Raw genomic sequence first — 17815 nt, 5'->3', positions numbered from 1 at the left:
GGGCCGGATGGGGCTGGGTAAGAGGGGTTGGTCCGTTTATTTTTTTTAACGGTTAATCGGACCGGTCAAACTCGGTCCACGTGAACAGTACCGTGTACCGGTTTAATCGGCCCGGACCGGACCGGTACAACGACTAAATCTTTTATTTTTTTTTTTTTTATTTTTTGAAATCTGTAGGGCCCACTAACCGTTGGCAACGGTCACCCCTGGCAGGGATCCGTTGCTTAACACCCTTAATTGCATTAATAGCCTCTTTTTTCTTTAAAATTTAACCTTTTTTCAATTTACAAAATTAACCTTCTCTAAAACTATAAATACCCCTCCTCTTACTCATTTCTTCACTCATCTCTCAATTCTCATTTCTCAATCTCAATTCTCAAATCTCAATTCAAGTTAAATCATGCCTCGTACTTCTATAGTGCGCTCATATGTTTGGCGACACTTTGAGGTGGTAGAAGAAAATGAAGAAGGTCAGAAAGTAAAGTGCAAGAACTGTGGTCAAGTCTTAAATCTTCGTTCAGGGTCTGGCACAGGCAGTTTAAGGAGGCATATAAAGTATTGTCTTGAGCGTCATCCGGAAATTCGTATTTAAGATTTTAAGACAATTTGTGTTATTTTAAAATCATTAGACGTATTTATGCTTAATGTTTTAGTTTGTTAGATTAATATGAAGTATTATTAATTTATTATGCATGAAAATTTAGTTTTACTATTTTTTTGTTAATTTACTTTTTAAATGCAAACTTTAATTTTGTAATTTTGAAATAAATGTAGCACTTACAATTTATAAGTGCAATTTTTTCCCATCTTCCTTGTATTGTTTATGCTAATACTTTGTATTAATATAACTTACAATAGTTATACAAAATACAAAAAAAAAATTAAAAAATACACTAAACCCGGCCCGGCCCGCTTCACCCGTGTTCAATTTTTACCGGATGAACCCGGGCCCAAAAAATCACAACACAGCCCGGCCCACCCGTTTAACACCCTTATCTTTCACTCCATCTGCGGCTGAAGGAGGCAAAAGGCAGATTTGCGCCATCAGCGACGCGAGAGACGACCCCTCCGTCCATCTCCCTCACCCTTCGAAATAGGTGCGTTTGGAAGCCTCACACTACTAAAGCAGAAATTTTCAGCTTTTGTTTCGACCAAATTTTCTTATTTGAAGAATGTTTAGAAGATGTTTTTGTCAATTTATTGTTGTTCATTTCATATATTTAGGAGGTTCTAAAATGTTTTCTTGTTTTTACTGATATTTCCTCCAAAAACAAATTCAAAGTCGCTTCTCCCTAAACAACCTAAAAACTGTTACTTAAAGCAAATCGGAATTGTTTTTTTAATTGAATGAATCTACTGAAAACTAAACCAACACCAACTTGTTATCTAATTCAAACGCTGTTAACTATTTAGTATTTAGATTTTAGTCGACTGCTTTCTTTTGCTGTTTCAGATTTTAGTGAATTGGGATTACATGATGGTTGTTTTGTTTTTAACTACAGGAGATTCATGATTTTGTTTTGTTTCTTGTATATGATATGTTTTCTCCTAACCTGGATCTTGGAAACTCTAATCAATAGAAAATCTGCTTTAGAAATTTGAAATGGTGACTGCTGCCTGCTGGGATAGTTTTCTACTTTAGATATCGATATTTTGTGCTAGTGAATCTAAAAGTTAAAGGTTATTGATACAGTGAATTGCAAAAGAATAGGATAGCAGGGGCGGCTCAAGCACATGTGTGACCTAAAGCCAAAGTTTAATGTGAGGTCTAAACTTTTAAAAGACTGTTCAACACTTGAACTAATGAAATCTTGGAGAAAGAAGGTGAATAAGAATATCAAAGAGAAAGACAGAAAAAATATAGGGTTTCTGAAGTATAAGGAGATTAGGGAAAACAAAAATTAACTCGGACAAATTAAGGAAGAAAAGCAAAATTTGTACACGTTATCTAATAAAAGAGTAAAAAGTTAAATTGTCAAATCAACTTAAATTGAAACGTTGAGAAAACAATTCATCTATCCATTTTTTAGTAACTCAAATGGTTACTTTATTTATATCTTTAAAAAGTTTTATTTTCTTTATATGAAAAATTCCACTTTTTGTATTAAAAAGTACTAAATATAATTATTTTTTAAATACCTATAAACCTATTATTTCTAAAAAATTGGGTCCCCAAATTTGGGGGCCTAAGACACAAGCCTTACTTGTGATAACAGTAGAGCGAGCCATGTAGGATAGATCCATGAAAAACGACATCAGCTATTGAGAAAATATAGGAAAAGGTTTAGAAAAGGCAGGGTCCAGTGCCGAGGAACAAAAATGGGGATACAAGAGTCTTATATTAGTAGTTGCTAAGAACATTTTCTTAGAAGGAATTTGTTATTAATAACATTAATGTCCATATGTTATTGTTCACAGGAACCTTGTTAGTAGCAGTTGTCGTTTGTTCTCACAAGGAAAGCAGTTAAAACTGTTTGACATACTCTGTATAGAATCTTGCAATTCAACACTATCCAGTGAGTTTTCTTTACTATTTATGTGCGTCTATGTGTTTCACTGGTTTGTTGAGGAGTATCAGTAAAGACGAGATCACCTTTTTCTTGTTTAGAGTATTTATTTATGGATTTTCAGTTGCTCAAAAGTGTTAAATACAGATGAGGATAGCAGTAGAAGGGTGTATGCACGGAGACTTGGATAATGTCTATGCCACCCTATTGCAGTTGCAAGAAGTTGAGAATATAAAGATTGATCTCCTTTTATGCTGCGGTGACTTTCAGGTAGATACATTTGTTCCTTGTTAGCTTTTGACACATCAGTTGTTATTTGATTTGTCTGCACGAGTTAATAATGGAAATCGGGCTTTGGCTCATTTTCTTTACATATACCAACCAATATTGGCTACACCAGGATTTTGTTGTTCTGAATCGTCTATGCTTATGGTTCATTCATTGGAATATGAGGCTTAACTCATTCATTGTAACAGATTCTATTCAGTTTAATTGTGCTCTTCATTATTTTAATCATTCTTTGTTAATACATCTTTTTGGTGTTTTGAATCTTCTATGCTTCATGATGTTGGTAATTGATATGGGATTCCATTATTAATGATGCTTAAATCATTCTTGGGCTCTTGGCCTTTGAATGTGTTGATTTGGCTGAGCAGTTTCAACAGTTTGATGCTCTAAAACACTTAAATCCTCAGCTTGACTAGTATGAATTGAGATATTTTATTTGTGCAAACAGGCTGTTAGGAATGAGAAGGATCTGGAAAGCTTAAACGCGCCACTTAAATACCGGAGCATGAACTCTTTCTGGAAGTATTACTCAGGAGAGAAAGTAGCACCATTTCCAACTATATTTATTGGAGGAAACCATGAAGCATCCAATTACCTTTGGGAATTGTAAGTTGGTCTCCATATATGACAGCTGCAGTCAATGTATGCTACTTTAGGATACGTCAGTTTTAGTATGCTGCTTTCCTCAACTTGCTTAGCTAATCCAGTGGTTGTTTGTGCTTCCAGGTACTATGGAGGATGGGCAGCACCTCAGATATACTTCCTTGGATTTGCTGGAGTAATCAAGTTTGGCAACATTCGTATTGGTGGCCTTTCCGGAATTTATAAATCACACGATTACAATCGGGGTATGTCAGTCTTAGCAAATATTACCTGGATTTAGATATTGGCATTTTTAGTGTTAATGTGTTAGTGAAAGCAACCTTGTAGGTTTTGCCAAAATGCAAATTGTATTAGTTGACTAATTGACTGTTCCTAGCTCCTCTAGATTTGCTACTGAATATAAGCTTTAAAAACTTGAAGTTGGATATACGCGATTGTTATCTGTGACGTGCATGATATTGGGCAGGGCACTATGAGAAGCTGCCTTATAATCAACGGGATATTCGATCTATTTATCATGTTCGCGAGTATGATGTTCACAAGCTCTTGGAAGTTGAGGAACCAATTGATATTTTTCTTTCACATGACTGGCCTGTTGGCATCACTGACTGTGGGAACTTGAAAGCTCTTCTTCGTCAGAAGCCTTTCTTTGAACAAGAGGTAATCATTAGCAGGTTCACTTTTTCCATGGCTGATATACCTTGTTAAGATAAAATCTTATATGCAGATCTGCTTATCCTAATGGAAAATACCTTACTCCTTTTATATGCTATTTTTATTAACTTTATCAGATACATGGACATGATCTCTCTCTCTCTCTCTGTCTCTATCTCACACACACACACATGCACAAACACTTGCACGGACGCACACACAAGGGAAAAAACCAGAGCAAAATATAAATTTTTGCTGTCTTCTGTTAATGAATTGTTTGAGTAGTGAGATATTATCCATTAACTTATTCTCTAATTGACAGTTATCCAAGAGGTTCTCTTGTCTGTGATGAACACCGTATTTGTCGTTACACACACACTCTTCATGTTTGACGGAGAAATTCTCCTTTAATGCCCTTGTTGCATGAAGTTATCCTCAATATGTCCCAGATGTCCAATAATGTACATACATCACGATATACAATTTTTTTCTTCTTTTTTATTTGGTTGGTTAATAGACAAGCTAAATCAAAAGATTCATGTAATAAATATTGTTGAATGTTATAAACAACACTAGAATCAATCCCGTTCCCACCAAAAAAGAAAGAAAAACAACAAAGAAACAATATTTAGAAGCCTAACTAGCTACATGTTTCATTCAAAATACTGCATGCCGTGCCTTTTAATCTTTCAGATATAATTGTGGAACCAAGTTTTTAGAAATTTACTTCATGAAAATTGTTGGTTCTGTTGGAACCAATCCAATGTACATGTGAAAGATTAATCTGGATGTGGCTTTTCAAGATTGTTATACACCTATAAATGATACGCTTGATAATAAGGAAACATCTGTGCTAGCTCCAGCTGGCTGATAATGTTAACATTTCTATTGATTCTCTTTGATTGTAATTGCTGTAATCAAGTTATTTGAATTAGTCTTTTTCCTATTTTTGATAGCTATTTCTCTGTATAAAAGCAACACCATTCTTCAGTAAATAAATGAGAGAACATTTATTTCATATTCTTTATGGTATCGGAGCTGAAAACCAACAACAAACCTAGTGAAATCCCATAAGTGGAGTTTGGGGAGGGCTTTGGCATCACATTACCTCCCTTCCATTCAATAACCAACCCGTTTGGAAAGTTGAACCTGACAATCCTAGCTCGACAATCCTGTCAATCTTGTTAACACCGCCTTGTATTTCGTCAATCAGAACTACGTCATCTTGAAATAACATATGCCATGACACCTCCCCTTGAATGTGGCGCGTCAACGTCCATCGCCAAGGCAAATAAAAAGGCTCTAAGAATTGATCCCTGATGAAACCCCATCACAATTGTGAAGTGTTTCGAGTCTCCTCCTACTATTCTTACTTGGGTCTTAGCTGCATAATACATGTCCTTAATCACCTTAGTGTAAGCTACTGGCACACCTCTAGCCTCCAAACATCTTCATAGAACCTTCCTTGGGACATTGTCGTATACTTTCTCTAGGTCAATGAACGCTATATGCAAATCCTTCTTCCTTTCCCTATACTACTCCACTAATCTCCTTGAGAATGACTTCCGTAGTCGAATGACCTGACATGAATCCAAACTGGTTCTCGAAAATAGACACACTCCTCCTCAGCCTCACTTCTACCACCCTCTCCCAAACTTTCATAGTATGGCTTAACAACTTGATACCCCTAGTTGTTGCAATTTTAGATATCACCCTTATTCTTGTACAACAGAATCATCGTACTCCACCTCCATTCTTCGGGCATCTTCTTCGTTCTAAAAATGACATTAAACAACCCAGTGAATCACTCCAAGCCTGCCTTACCCGCATTCTTATAAACTTCCACTGTAGCAGGAAAACCATGCGGCATAATTTTTTTTTTTCAACTCAGTGGTTCATCAATGCACATTGGAATCTTCCTCTCAAGAGGATCTGATAATACCTAAATAAACATTTAGTCCGATAAATCACCTTCCTCCGTTTCGATAATTTCTGCAACTCAATGTTCTTCTGACCTTCTTTCCATTAATATTGGTTCTCTTACCCCAATTAAGTTGACGTCCACCAACTATTTTTCCTGGCATACCTAATGGGAGTCTGCTCTTGTTGGCTACGATTTTAAAAAATACATAGACACACCTTCTCAGACAGATTCGATTTTTTGGAAGCGTCAAGATAGTCTCCGTCGCACTGCTTTAATTTTCACTCTTTCCGCTGAGATTGTGCCTTTTGTCATGACGGCTAAGAATTTGTATGCAACTCCAAATTGTGCACATCTAATGAGTTTCCGAGATAGTCTTGCAAAAGTATCAAAGGACAACATGACGATTACTGCCTACATTCAACATGTTCGACAAATAGCAGATCAACTTGCAAGCTCTAGATCTCCTGTTTCACTTGATGATCTTGTGCTTCATATTCTCAATGGTCTTCCCCTAGAGTTTGATTTCATTGCTACAATTATTCAAGCCAGAGATACTGCAATTGTTTCAACAACAACATACCCAGTATAATCTCACAAGTGGGGTCTGGGGAGGGTAATGTGTTCGCAGACCTTACCCCTACCTGGGGAGGTAGAGAGGCTGTTTCCGATAGACCTTCGGCTCAAGAGAAGTTGGAAAGGAAGAAGAGAAGAAGAAGAAAGTGGGGGGAGATACTGCAAATGTTTCAAATTGCTCAACGGCTGTAATTGCACATCTGGAGTAATTCTTGGGATGCCATTTGCTGGAGACATTCCGGTGATGACAGATCAAGTTCCAATTTTGCTAATGAAAAAAAAATAGAAAAATCTTGCAGGTGTACAAGATATGTAGTTGTTTGGTGCATTTTGTCATCTGCAAATATTTCAGCTCCCTACTAAAGTCTTGTGTGGTGTGCTTTTCTGCCTCCAGCTTAAGTTAGCTGTTTTTCCATGGCATTCCTTTCTAGGGGGTTCAGCACGTCCTAGACCACTACTATTGTCCGTTTTTTGGTTCTCCGGATATAGAAAACCTCACCTCCCAAACCTCCTCCCTGTAAGTCAAGAATGGCTGCTACCAAGAACCCACTTTGCTCCCTTGGTGACTCGAACTGCCAACCTCTTGGTTGGTTGGAGTGGAGTGTTTTATCACTGGAGCAACCTGATTGTCTCAATTGTTTTCTTCCCTTTCACATTTAATTGGACGACTCTTTGGTCTAATATTTTGTTATCCTTGGACTTCCTGTTAGTTCTCTACGCCAAGAACATTTCTTGATATCCGTTATGTTGATAGAAATTGTGTTGAAGCCATAAGTAGCACATGTATGTGTGTACATTCCTTTGTCTTCTTTGTGCTTGTGTCATATTCGTCTTCTGAAGTCCAGAATTATATTTATTTTATTTTTTCGATCCCTTATATGTAGTCTTTCAGATTCAGGAAGGAACTCTGGGAAGCAGACCTGCTGCAGAATTACTGGCAAAGTTGAGGCCTTCTTACTGGTTTTCTGCACATCTGCACTGCAAATTTGCTGCTTTAGTTCAGCATGAGAAGGATGGTCCTTCCACAAAGTTTCTTGCCCTTGACAAGTGCCTCCCTGGTAGAAAGTTTTTGCAGGTATTTCTCTGCACCCTGTTTACGGACCTTTTCTACAGTTCACACATAAAGTTAATATTTTGATTTGGGTGGCTGAGCTTCATAGGTTATTGAAATTGAGTCCGGACCAGGACCTCATGAACTTCAATTTGATGAAGAATGGTTGGCAATCACAAGAAAGTATAATGCTGTCTTGCCCTTGACAATCAGGCGTGCAAACTATAGGTATGTACATTTCTTAGTTCTGTTTTTATTGTATTTCAGGAAATCAGCTTGTACACAACTCACCTCATTTTATATTGTAGTGATGTACATCTTGACACAGAACAATGCCACCAGTTTGTAAGAAATAAGCTGCAGACAAGGGGATCCAAACCATTTGAATTTGTTCAGACTGCACCTTGCTACAATCCTTCTCACCCTGTTGCTAATGGTGTCTTCCACGGTGATGATCTATATACCTGGACATTATCTATGTGCTTATTTTTTTGTGTCATAAGATGTTTGGTGCAGTCGATTGAGTGTCTGTCATCGTCATCTAGAATAAAAAATGAGTTTACTTGGAACTATTCAACAAGTGAGGTTGAAATCTGTCCAGTAGAAGCTCACTGGTATCTTCATTTTTAAGTCTCTGAACACAGTTAACCGTAATACTATTTCAAATTGAATGCCATGCTTTCCATTTTTACCAGGCCAAACTAATGTCTATCTTTCCTAAAGCATAATACTCTTCCACTTAGGATATACAGTTAAAAGCTGTGAATCCCACTGTAATACTTCCAAACATCTAAATAAACCGAAAAGTAATTTATGATCTCACTTGTCATTGAGCAGTCTGTGCTCCCCATGCATGCTAAATCATTGGTTTTCTCTTAAAACTGTAAACTTGAACAACGATATTTGAAATGAAGTATTCTTTCAGATGGTGGTCAGACGAGAACATTAAAAAGGTGTTACTCTACTTGTTAGTCTATCACTATTTACATCATCGAGTTGTTTTATTCTTAAGAAGGCAGCGATTTGAAGTTATTTGAGAGCAAAGACGAAGAGAAGAGGACAACATGGAGTGGTACAAGACGGTTAAGAGGGAAACGAAGTTAGCGGTCACGTCGGTGAAGATAACAACGTTTGGACGCTTGTATGAAGAACTTGAGGGCAAAGGCGAGGACAAGAAGCTGTTTAAGCTAGCCAAGATGAGAGAGGAAGGTCCACGACCTAGACCAAGTGAAGTGCATCAAAGACGAGGAAGGAAAAGTATTGGTAGAAGAGGCACTTATTAGACGAAGATAGCAGATGTACTTTCACACACTCTTGAACGAGGATGGGGATTGGAACATTATGCCGGGTGATCTGGAGCACTCCAAGAGTCGCCTAGATTTTGGGTATTATAGGCGGATAAAGGCCGAGGAGGCGGAGTGGGCTATGCGTAGGATGAACAGGGGAAGAGCGACTGAGTCTGACAAGATTCCGGTAGAGTTTTGGAAGAACGCGGTTGGGCAGGTTCGGAGTGGCTCAAAGGCCTATTTTATGTTATTTTTAGGGCATCCAAAATGCCTTAGGATGGAGTACGATGATCCTGCTGTATACGAACAAGGGAGATATCCAAAATTGGAACAATTACATGAGTATCAAGCTGTTAAGTCACACTATGAAAGTTTGGGAGAGGGTGATAGAGATGAGGGTAAGGAGGAGTGTCTATATCCGAGAACCAGTTCGGATTAATGCCAGGGCGATCAACCACAAAAGCCATTTGTCTTATAAGGAGGTTGGTGGAATATTATAGGGAGAGGAAGAGGGACTTCCATATGGTGTTCATTGAATTGGAGACAACATTCGATAACGTTTCAAGAGAAGTTTTATGGAGGTGTTTGAAGACGAGTGGTGTTCCTGTAGCGTACATTAGAGCGATTAAGGATATCTATAATGGAGCTAAGACCCGGTTAGAGCAATAGGATGAGACTCGGGATACTTCCCGGTCATGATGAGGTTACACCAGGGATCAACACTTAGCCCAGTCCTATTCATCATGGTGATGGATGTATTTACGCGGCACATTAAAGAGGTGCCATGGTGGATGTTATTTGCAGATGATATAGTGCTGATTGGCGAGACGCAAGGTGGAGTTAACGTCAGGCTGGAAGTTTGGAGATAACCCTGGAATCTAAAAGGTTCAAGTTGAGCAGGACTAAGACAAAGTACATGGAGTGTAAGTTCAATAGCTTAACTCATGAGGATGTAGTGGAAGTGAGACTTGATACTTAAGTCATCCCCAAGCGGGGTAGTTTCAAATATTTTGGGTAAGTAATCCAAGGTAATGGGAGATCGATGAGGATGTCACACACCGTATTGGAGTAGGATGGATGAAATGGAGGCTTGCCTCTGGTGTCTTGTATGATAAGAAGGTGTTACCAAAACTTAAAAGTAAGTTATGCAGAGTGGTGGTTGGACCGATTATATTATATTGAGTGTTGGTCAGTTAAGAACTTTCATGTCCAAAAGTTGAAAGTAGCGGAACTGAGGATATTGAGGTAAGACATGATCAGGAATGAAGACATTCAGGACAAGGTGAGCCTTTGTGGAGGATAAGTTGCGGGAAATGAGGTTGAGATGGTACGAGCATGTGATGATGAGATGCCTAGATCAGTGTTATTAAAAGCGCTCGCTTCTCGCTTTAAGCGATGAAGCGACGCGAGGCGCAGTGGTAGCGCTTTTCTGTTAAAAAGGCGACTCACATTCGAAAAGCGTGCTCTTTTCTCGCTTAAGCGAGAAGCGACGCGTTAGAAAAAGCGAGAAAAAGCTCGCTTAAGCGAGCAGAAGGCATCAGCTAGGGCTTTTTTAAAAATTTTTGGGCAAATAAACCATCTGTTACCAAAACATACGCTCTTCAAGGTCTTCTTCTCCAGCGACGACCACTGCTGCTCCAACCACTTCTTCTCCCGATCTCGGTAAGTTTCTTCTTCTGTTCTTCTTCTTCTAGTCTTCTTCTTCAGTTCTTCTATTCTTCTTCTTCATGCTCTGTTTTATGTCTTCTTCTGTTATTCTTCTTTTCTTCTTCTTCTTCTTCAGTTCTTCTGTTCTTCTTCTTCATGCTCTTTTTTCTGTCTTCTTCTGTTATTCTTCTTCTCTTCTGTGCTTCTTTCAATTTTTTTCACTTTTTAAGCGCTCATTTTTTGCCCTAAACAACTTCTTTTTCTTCTGTTTTTTAAAAGTGCTCTTTATGCTCTGTTTTCTTCTGTTATGCTCTCTTTATGCTCTGTTTTCTGTTATTAAAATTGCTCTTCATGCTCTGTTTTCTGTTTTCTTTTGTGAATTAATTGTTATTTTTTTTTGGTTGTTGATTGTAGTAAATTTAATTTGATTATTCAATGGCATCAAGCCAAAAAAGAGATCCAGCTTGGGCATTTGGAGTTGCAGTTGGCAATAATAACTCAAGAGTCAATGTATCTTTTGTTAAAAAATTTATAACGGTGGAATACATCGTCACAAGAGACATCTAATAGGTGGTTTTAGAGATGTCAAAGAATGTCCAAGTGTTCCGGATACTATTAAGAAAGAAATGAGAGATTATGTTGAGAAAAAAAATGAGTTAAAAAATCCAATGAGCCATGAAGCATCTATGATTAATCTTCTTGATGAAGATAGTCAAATGGATGAGGATGACCTTGAAGTCAATGATATAATGAGGCCACCTCCCTCTAAATCTCAAAGAAAGAATTCAACAAGTGGTAGTGGATCATCCACCGCTGGTAGCAATGTGAAAGGTCCTCTTAATCTTTTTTTCTCACAAAAACCAAATGAAAAGAGAAAGGGTGAAGCTGTTGGCTTAGAATTTTGTAGGAAGAGTTTGAGGGAGTGTGCTGTAGATGCTTTTGCAAGGTGGATGTATGATGCGGGGCTTCCTTTTAATTGTGTGAATTACACCGATAGTTTTGGTGAATTCATTGAGGCCGTTGGCCAATATGGCCCGGAAATGAAGCCCCCTACCTATCACGAAGTAAGAGTTCCTTGTCTAAAAAAGGAGGTGGATAAGACATACAAGATTGTTGAGGAGCATAAGGCGCAATGGAAAATTTATGGTTGTTCCATTATGATGGACAAATGGACTGCAAAAAATGAAAAAATGGTCATTAATGTTTTGGTGAATTCTCCGAGAGGTAGTGTGTTTCTTGAATCTTATGATGCTAGTGACTCCTCAACCAATTCCAATAAAATGTTCAACTTGCTTGAGAAGACAATATTGAAAGTTGGACCGGAGAATGTGGTTCAAGTTGTCACTGATAACACAAGTGAGAATAAAAAAACGGGTGACATGTTGAAAGGAGTTTTCCCGAATATTTATTGGACTCATTGTGCTGCACATTGTATCAACTTGATGTTTGGTGACATTTTCAAGTTAGCCCCATATTCTACAGGTGAACAAGTGGTTCTTATTTTCTATTTTAAGTTTTTAACCTTCATGTTAATTGCTTATACTTATTAACTATGAAATTTGACTTCCTACAGTTTTTGCTAAGGCGATCAAGATACATTCTTATATTAGTCAAAGGCCGTTGTTGTTGAACATGATGAGGAGATACACAAAACTAAGAAATTTGGTGAAACCGGCTAAGACAAGATTCGCAACAGCTATCTTGACCTTGCATAGCTTTTACCTGCAAAAGCAAAATTTGCGAACCTTGTTCTTGTCAACCAAATGGAGTGAGAGTATTTATGCAAAGGAAGCTCTTGGGAAAGAAGTTGCGAGATTTATTATGGGTCCATATTTTTAGAATGACACTGTTCAAGCACTTAAAGTTGGTAATCCTTTGGTTATTGTACTTCGTTTGGTGGATGGGGAGAAAAAACCACCAATGGGACACATTTATGAAGCCAGGGATAGGGCTAAAGAAGTTATTGAGAAGGCATTTGATCATGATAGGAAGAAATATGAGAGTGTTTGAAATCATTGATAAAAGGTGGGCTGATCAGCTTCATCAACCTTTACATGCAGCAGGGCATATTTTGAACCCCGGATTGTTTTACACAAACAATGAAAACAAGACTTTAGATTTAAACGTTTGGAAGGGGTATCATGCATGTGTTGCGAAGTTGGTGCCAGATGAAGCGATGCAAGACAAAATAGGGCAAGAGCTTGGTGTGTATATGCAAGCCGATGGAATTCTTGGATTAGCTTCGGCCATTAGAGGCAGAACCAAATTGGCACCAGGTGAACAACTTTTTTCAATTGTTTTACTCTTTAGAGCTTTAACTTTCAAGTTATTAACTTCTGAAATAATACTTCTACAGTTGAATGGTGGATGCAATTTGGTTATGAAGTTCCAAACTTGCAACAATTTGCTATTAGAGTTCAAAGCTTAACTTGTCGCTCATCCGGATGCGAGAGAAATTGGAGTGTTTATGAACATGTGAGAAGCTGTATTACATTATTACTAAATTAAAGTTTATCTCAATTGTCCTAAGTACTCCTCTTAGTTACTTTCTACATCTTATTATGCAGATTCATACTAAGAAGAGGAACAAGCTTGAGCTAAAGAAACTCAATGATCTCGTGTTCGTAAAATATAATAGAACATTGGCTCGTCGTTACAAAGCTCGCAATATCATTGATCCAATTTTATTGGATAACATTGATGAAGCAAATGAATGGTTAACCGGAGCTCCCGAAAATCATGAAGAAGAAGAAGTGTTTGAAGGAGAAGGTCTCACTTTTGGTCATGTTGCTATGGCAAGTGAAGTTGAAGAGAATGTTTATGGTTTTAGGGGAAGTACTTTAAGGAGCAAAGAAAGAGTATCTACAAGTACATGTACAAGTAGAACCCTAATTAATGAAGCCTCCGATGAAGAAGAAGATGATGATGACCAATATAATAACTCGAACATGATGACACTTCAAGAGTTTGGAGATCTTGTTGAAGAATAGGATGTTGCTCCTTTTGTGATTTTGTTTTGCATTTGCTTAATATGTTTATGACTTTTGAGGATTATTCACTATCTAGTTTTAGTATCTATTATTTGCTTCTTGATTCAAGAATTGAAACATTTGCTTAATATGTTATTTTTAATGAGTTCTTAGCCATTTATCTATGCGTATTTTTTTTTATTTTTTATTTATGTGTTAAATTGTGCTTCACAGCAAAAAAGTGCGCCCTTCGCTTCGCGCTTCTCGCTTCTGTGAAGCGAGGCCTCGTCGCTTTTTTGCGCTTAACGCTTTCCAAAACACTGGCCTAGATGCCCCACTAAGGAGGTGTGAGAGGTTACACACGATGGGTATAAGGATGGGTAGAGGAAGACCTAAGAAGTATTGAGGAGAAGTTATTAGGCATGATATGACGCATCTTCAGCTTACTGAGGACATGATCCTTAATAGAGGTTGTGGAGGTCGAAGATTAGGGTAGAAGGTTAGTAGGTAGTATAGCGGATCATCCCGTTGGTAGTCTAGCGGATTATCCTTACATACCGGTAGCTTTAATATTGCTCGAGTTGTGGTTTATCCTTGGATTTATATTATTACTTGATTTTACTTTTATTTTGGTTTGTAAATATCCTGCTATGGCTTATGTTTCCTTTTCATGACTTGTTCATTTTAATTATTGCATTTCTTTACTGATACTATGCTTACCTGAGTCGAAAGTCTTTCGGAAACAACCTCTCTAATTGCATAAGGCAGGGGTAAGATCTACGTACGCACTACCTTCCCTAGACTCCACTTGTGGGAATATACTGGGTATAATATTGTTGTTGTTGTTGTTGAGTTGTTTTATTCTTAAAGCCACTTCACCCCCTTTTATATATACGATCAATATCTATCTTGACTCCTATTTATCTGACTTCTTTTAACCATAAAATGATTTAGTCTGTGATTGTCTCTGGTAAATACAATGGAGCGTTTCTTTATGTACACCTGTTGCAGCTTTCGTAATACCAGTGTTTTGTTCGGGTTATATATGTCCAAGCTTTGCTGCAAATGGTGGTGTTAAACTCCTGTGTTGTAATGATTTCCGTTTTGCAACTGCCCCAGAGAGAAACCAATGGATTTTCCCATTTTTTAATGTTTCTTTGGCATGGACAGTAGGAGTCTCGAACTATCAGATACTAGATTAACTTCTGCAGTTTTAGTTCTTTTTCTCTACCTAGTAGTACGTTGTAAGATAGTTTATAGCGGTGGATGTTGATTTTCTCTCCTTTCTGTTTCCTTCACAGGTTTCTATAAAAACCCTCAGACAGAAGCTCTATTACAGTTTCTAGAACTCGCGTATCTTCTTAATAAAATGCCAGAATCAAGGGAGCCTGCTGCAGGTACAGCCTCATTTGTTTCAGGATGTAAATGTTCTTCCTCGATTTGACCGGAAAAATTGTTTAGTCTTGTGATTTATGATGCATTATCTGTATTCAACTGATAATGGTTGAAGTTTTACTACACTTTTGTTTATTATGACATGGGAAGAGAAGAAACCACAAGTTCTAACACTTGCATTAGTGGAAAACGATTCTCTGACATATAATATAGAGCCTTTACACTTTTCCTCCTGAAAAACAATTCTCTGGCGTAAAATATAGAGCCATCTTAGAGGACAATTAAATATATAATGTGTTTGACCGTGGCTAAGATGAACTGATGCTAAAGTTTAAGCTTAGTTTAGGTACATTGGGTGTACATTAAGAATTGACAAGCGAAAAATTTATACGTAGTCCTTTGAAGAGTGATAGCTTTTACCTGCGTTCCTTGTTAGAACTTCTACAAATATTTAGGTTAGTCATGTTTTTTTTTTTGAATTGCCTTGGTTGATTCAAAATTTGCATTATCTGCAGCTGTAGAGACCTTCAATTTCGTGTTCTGCTGAGGGAAAACTGTGGATATTACCTTATATATCACTCACATTTTCTTTTCTGTAGTCATTTTATACTCTCGACACGGGTTCTCTGCAATTTAACCAAGTATAGCTGACGTGTTTTTAGCATGGATATATCTTGTATGCTAGAGTCATAACATTTGAGTCTCCTATTTCTAGTTCGATGTTTTTATTCTAGAAGAGCTGCATGCTTTTTCTAAATATAAGTAAACTTTAATATTTTGGGTTTGAGCTTTACCTAGTTTTGCTGCATTTTCAGGTTCCTTTGATTACGAGAGTGAAGATATACGCATAGATGACGTGGACGTGGACGTGGACGATATAAAACAAGTAGACTCGGAAGATGCTTAAGAAGGATTAATCTAAAGCTCAGATCACCGCCTAAAGGTGGATTGCCGCTATAGAGGGTAAATGAGAACTGCAGTTTTAATGGGCAGCTTCACTTCACGAAATTGTTTTGACATTTGAAACGGTGCCCCTTCTCATTATTCTTGGCCACCTTCTACTTTTGCTCTCACCTCACTAAGCAAAACCTTCGAGAAAAAGATTAGATGGTGATTAAACCTTCTCGGAGGAGTTCATGATTAATTTTATCACGCCCCAAACTATCCTTTAGATGGGATTGGCACCCATTTAACACCACCCTAAGCGAACTAATTTTATACGCTTAGCCATTTATATATGCACTGAAAGATAACACGTACAAGTTCAAACTCATTAATAATTATTTAATAGGAAATATTTATCCAATCAAATCCTTAAATGATCGATAGAAAAATTCAATGAGCGCTCAAACCATATATTTCTAGCCCAAATTTCACACTAAGATTATGGAGCATTTAAAAGGGTAACATGAATTTAACTGACGAGCATGTGAATCCTAAAATAAAGAAAATAACTAGCAAAAATTTAATAAAGTTGAAATGATGGCCTCCATGATTAATGCGGTGGCTTACCTCAGCAATAGAATTAGATTGAACAAGCTCGTTAGCTACTAGTCTCATCCCTAGCAACTCGTTAGCTACTAGTCTCATCCCTAGCAACTTTATTTGCATAGACATGCAGCTAAAGAGTGAATTATATGTAAATATAACCTAGTAAGATCCTTGACCTATTTCTTTGAACACCCCTGATACAAGTGTTAAAAAATACACTAATGCACAACAAACATGATATAATAAGCATACTAGTTATACAACAACTATATATATATATATATATATATATATATATATATATATATATATATATATATGAGAGAGAGAGAGAGAGAGAGAGAGAGAGAGAGAGAGAGAGAGAGAGAGAGAGAGAGAGAGAGTTAATAAGAATTACTCAACAAGAGTACACAAATCTCAACACAGTATACTAAGGACTTGTCATAAATAATAATGATGGAAATCAACCAACATTGAGTCCACGATGGCACCATAATGCCTCAAATATGTGATGGAGCATACACAATACCACACTGAAGCATCCACAATGCTCCGATTATATCAAAAAGCATACACAATGCGCAGTGATGTATAAAAGCATACACAATTATGGGTACATATTTTGTATGTCTGCCTCGGCTCCCATGTAGCTTCCTTTGTCGGATGGTTGTGCTATATTACTTTAACTGAAGCAACCTTCTTCAACTTCAATTGTTGCATTTGCTTATCAAAAATAGCTATCAAATCTTCTTCATAAATTGAGTTTTTATCTAAACCGAGGGGCCATGACTAGCACTCGGGCCATACCTACCGAGCACCAACATACATTTTATCTAACCTTTCTTATTATATATAAGGGTCAACGAGATCAATATAAATGGTAGACATGAATCCTAAACAACCAACAATGACAGATAATGACATCAACATATATAATATGGGTTGACAAGGCTGTCATGAAGCTATATATATGGTACGACCTGACAAGCTGCCATGAGAGACTATACAACAAAAATCAGTCGACAAGGCAATCCAAACTATACACGAGTCGACACCTGTCTATGAGCCTCTAAAAGAACATGAGTTGCAACATTGCCGGAATAGGACCTCGACAAACCCATAATGTTTATAACAAAAATGCATACCAAGACCACGGCAAGTCCGGAGAGGGATCTCGCCAATAACCGCTGAACTGGGCAGCCTACTGTGGTGAGGGAGCTGCGTCTATCTGTCTATCAGTCTATCAGGACCTGCATCACGACATACAACGTCCACAAATAAAAAGGACGCCACTACGAATAAAGTACTAAGTATGTAAGGCAGGAAAGCATAAGTGAGAACAGTAATATAAATAGGGATAGAGAATATACAACCTATAACATCTGGGTACCTCTGAGAGCTACTGACATGAAATGCATGATACACAC

General features: G+C 37.5%; 1 protein-coding gene across 9 annotated transcripts; it reads left to right on the top strand.

Moving 5' to 3' along the window:
• Positions 1-1008: 1008 nt before the first annotated feature.
• Positions 1009-16068, top strand: LOC104234532 (lariat debranching enzyme). 9 transcript variants are annotated; one of them, XM_009788104.2, is made up of 12 exons: positions 1009-1097; positions 2419-2516; positions 2655-2777; positions 3244-3401; positions 3522-3643; positions 3865-4058; positions 7442-7624; positions 7710-7828; positions 7909-8048; positions 12597-12809; positions 12890-13008; positions 13101-13685. In XM_009788104.2, exons 3-12 carry the CDS (start codon positions 2655-2657, stop codon positions 13521-13523), a joined length of 1794 nt encoding a protein of 597 aa, XP_009786406.2. In that variant the 5' UTR covers positions 1009-1097; positions 2419-2516; the 3' UTR covers positions 13524-13685. The 9 variants fall into 9 exon arrangements, with proteins under 9 accessions (XP_009786406.2, XP_009786402.2, XP_009786404.2 ...); XM_009788100.2 differs by having other exon boundaries at positions 12594-12809; XM_009788102.2 differs by having other exon boundaries at positions 2643-2777; positions 12594-12809.
• Positions 16069-17815: the final 1747 nt, after the last annotated feature.

The sequence above is a fragment of the Nicotiana sylvestris genome, chromosome 4 (genome assembly GCF_000393655.2).
Source record: "Nicotiana sylvestris chromosome 4, ASM39365v2, whole genome shotgun sequence".
In the NCBI taxonomy this organism is placed as follows: Eukaryota; Viridiplantae; Streptophyta; class Magnoliopsida; order Solanales; family Solanaceae; genus Nicotiana; species Nicotiana sylvestris.
The sequence above is the reverse complement of the archived record's forward strand: the minus strand, read 5'-3'. Positions and strand labels throughout refer to the sequence as shown.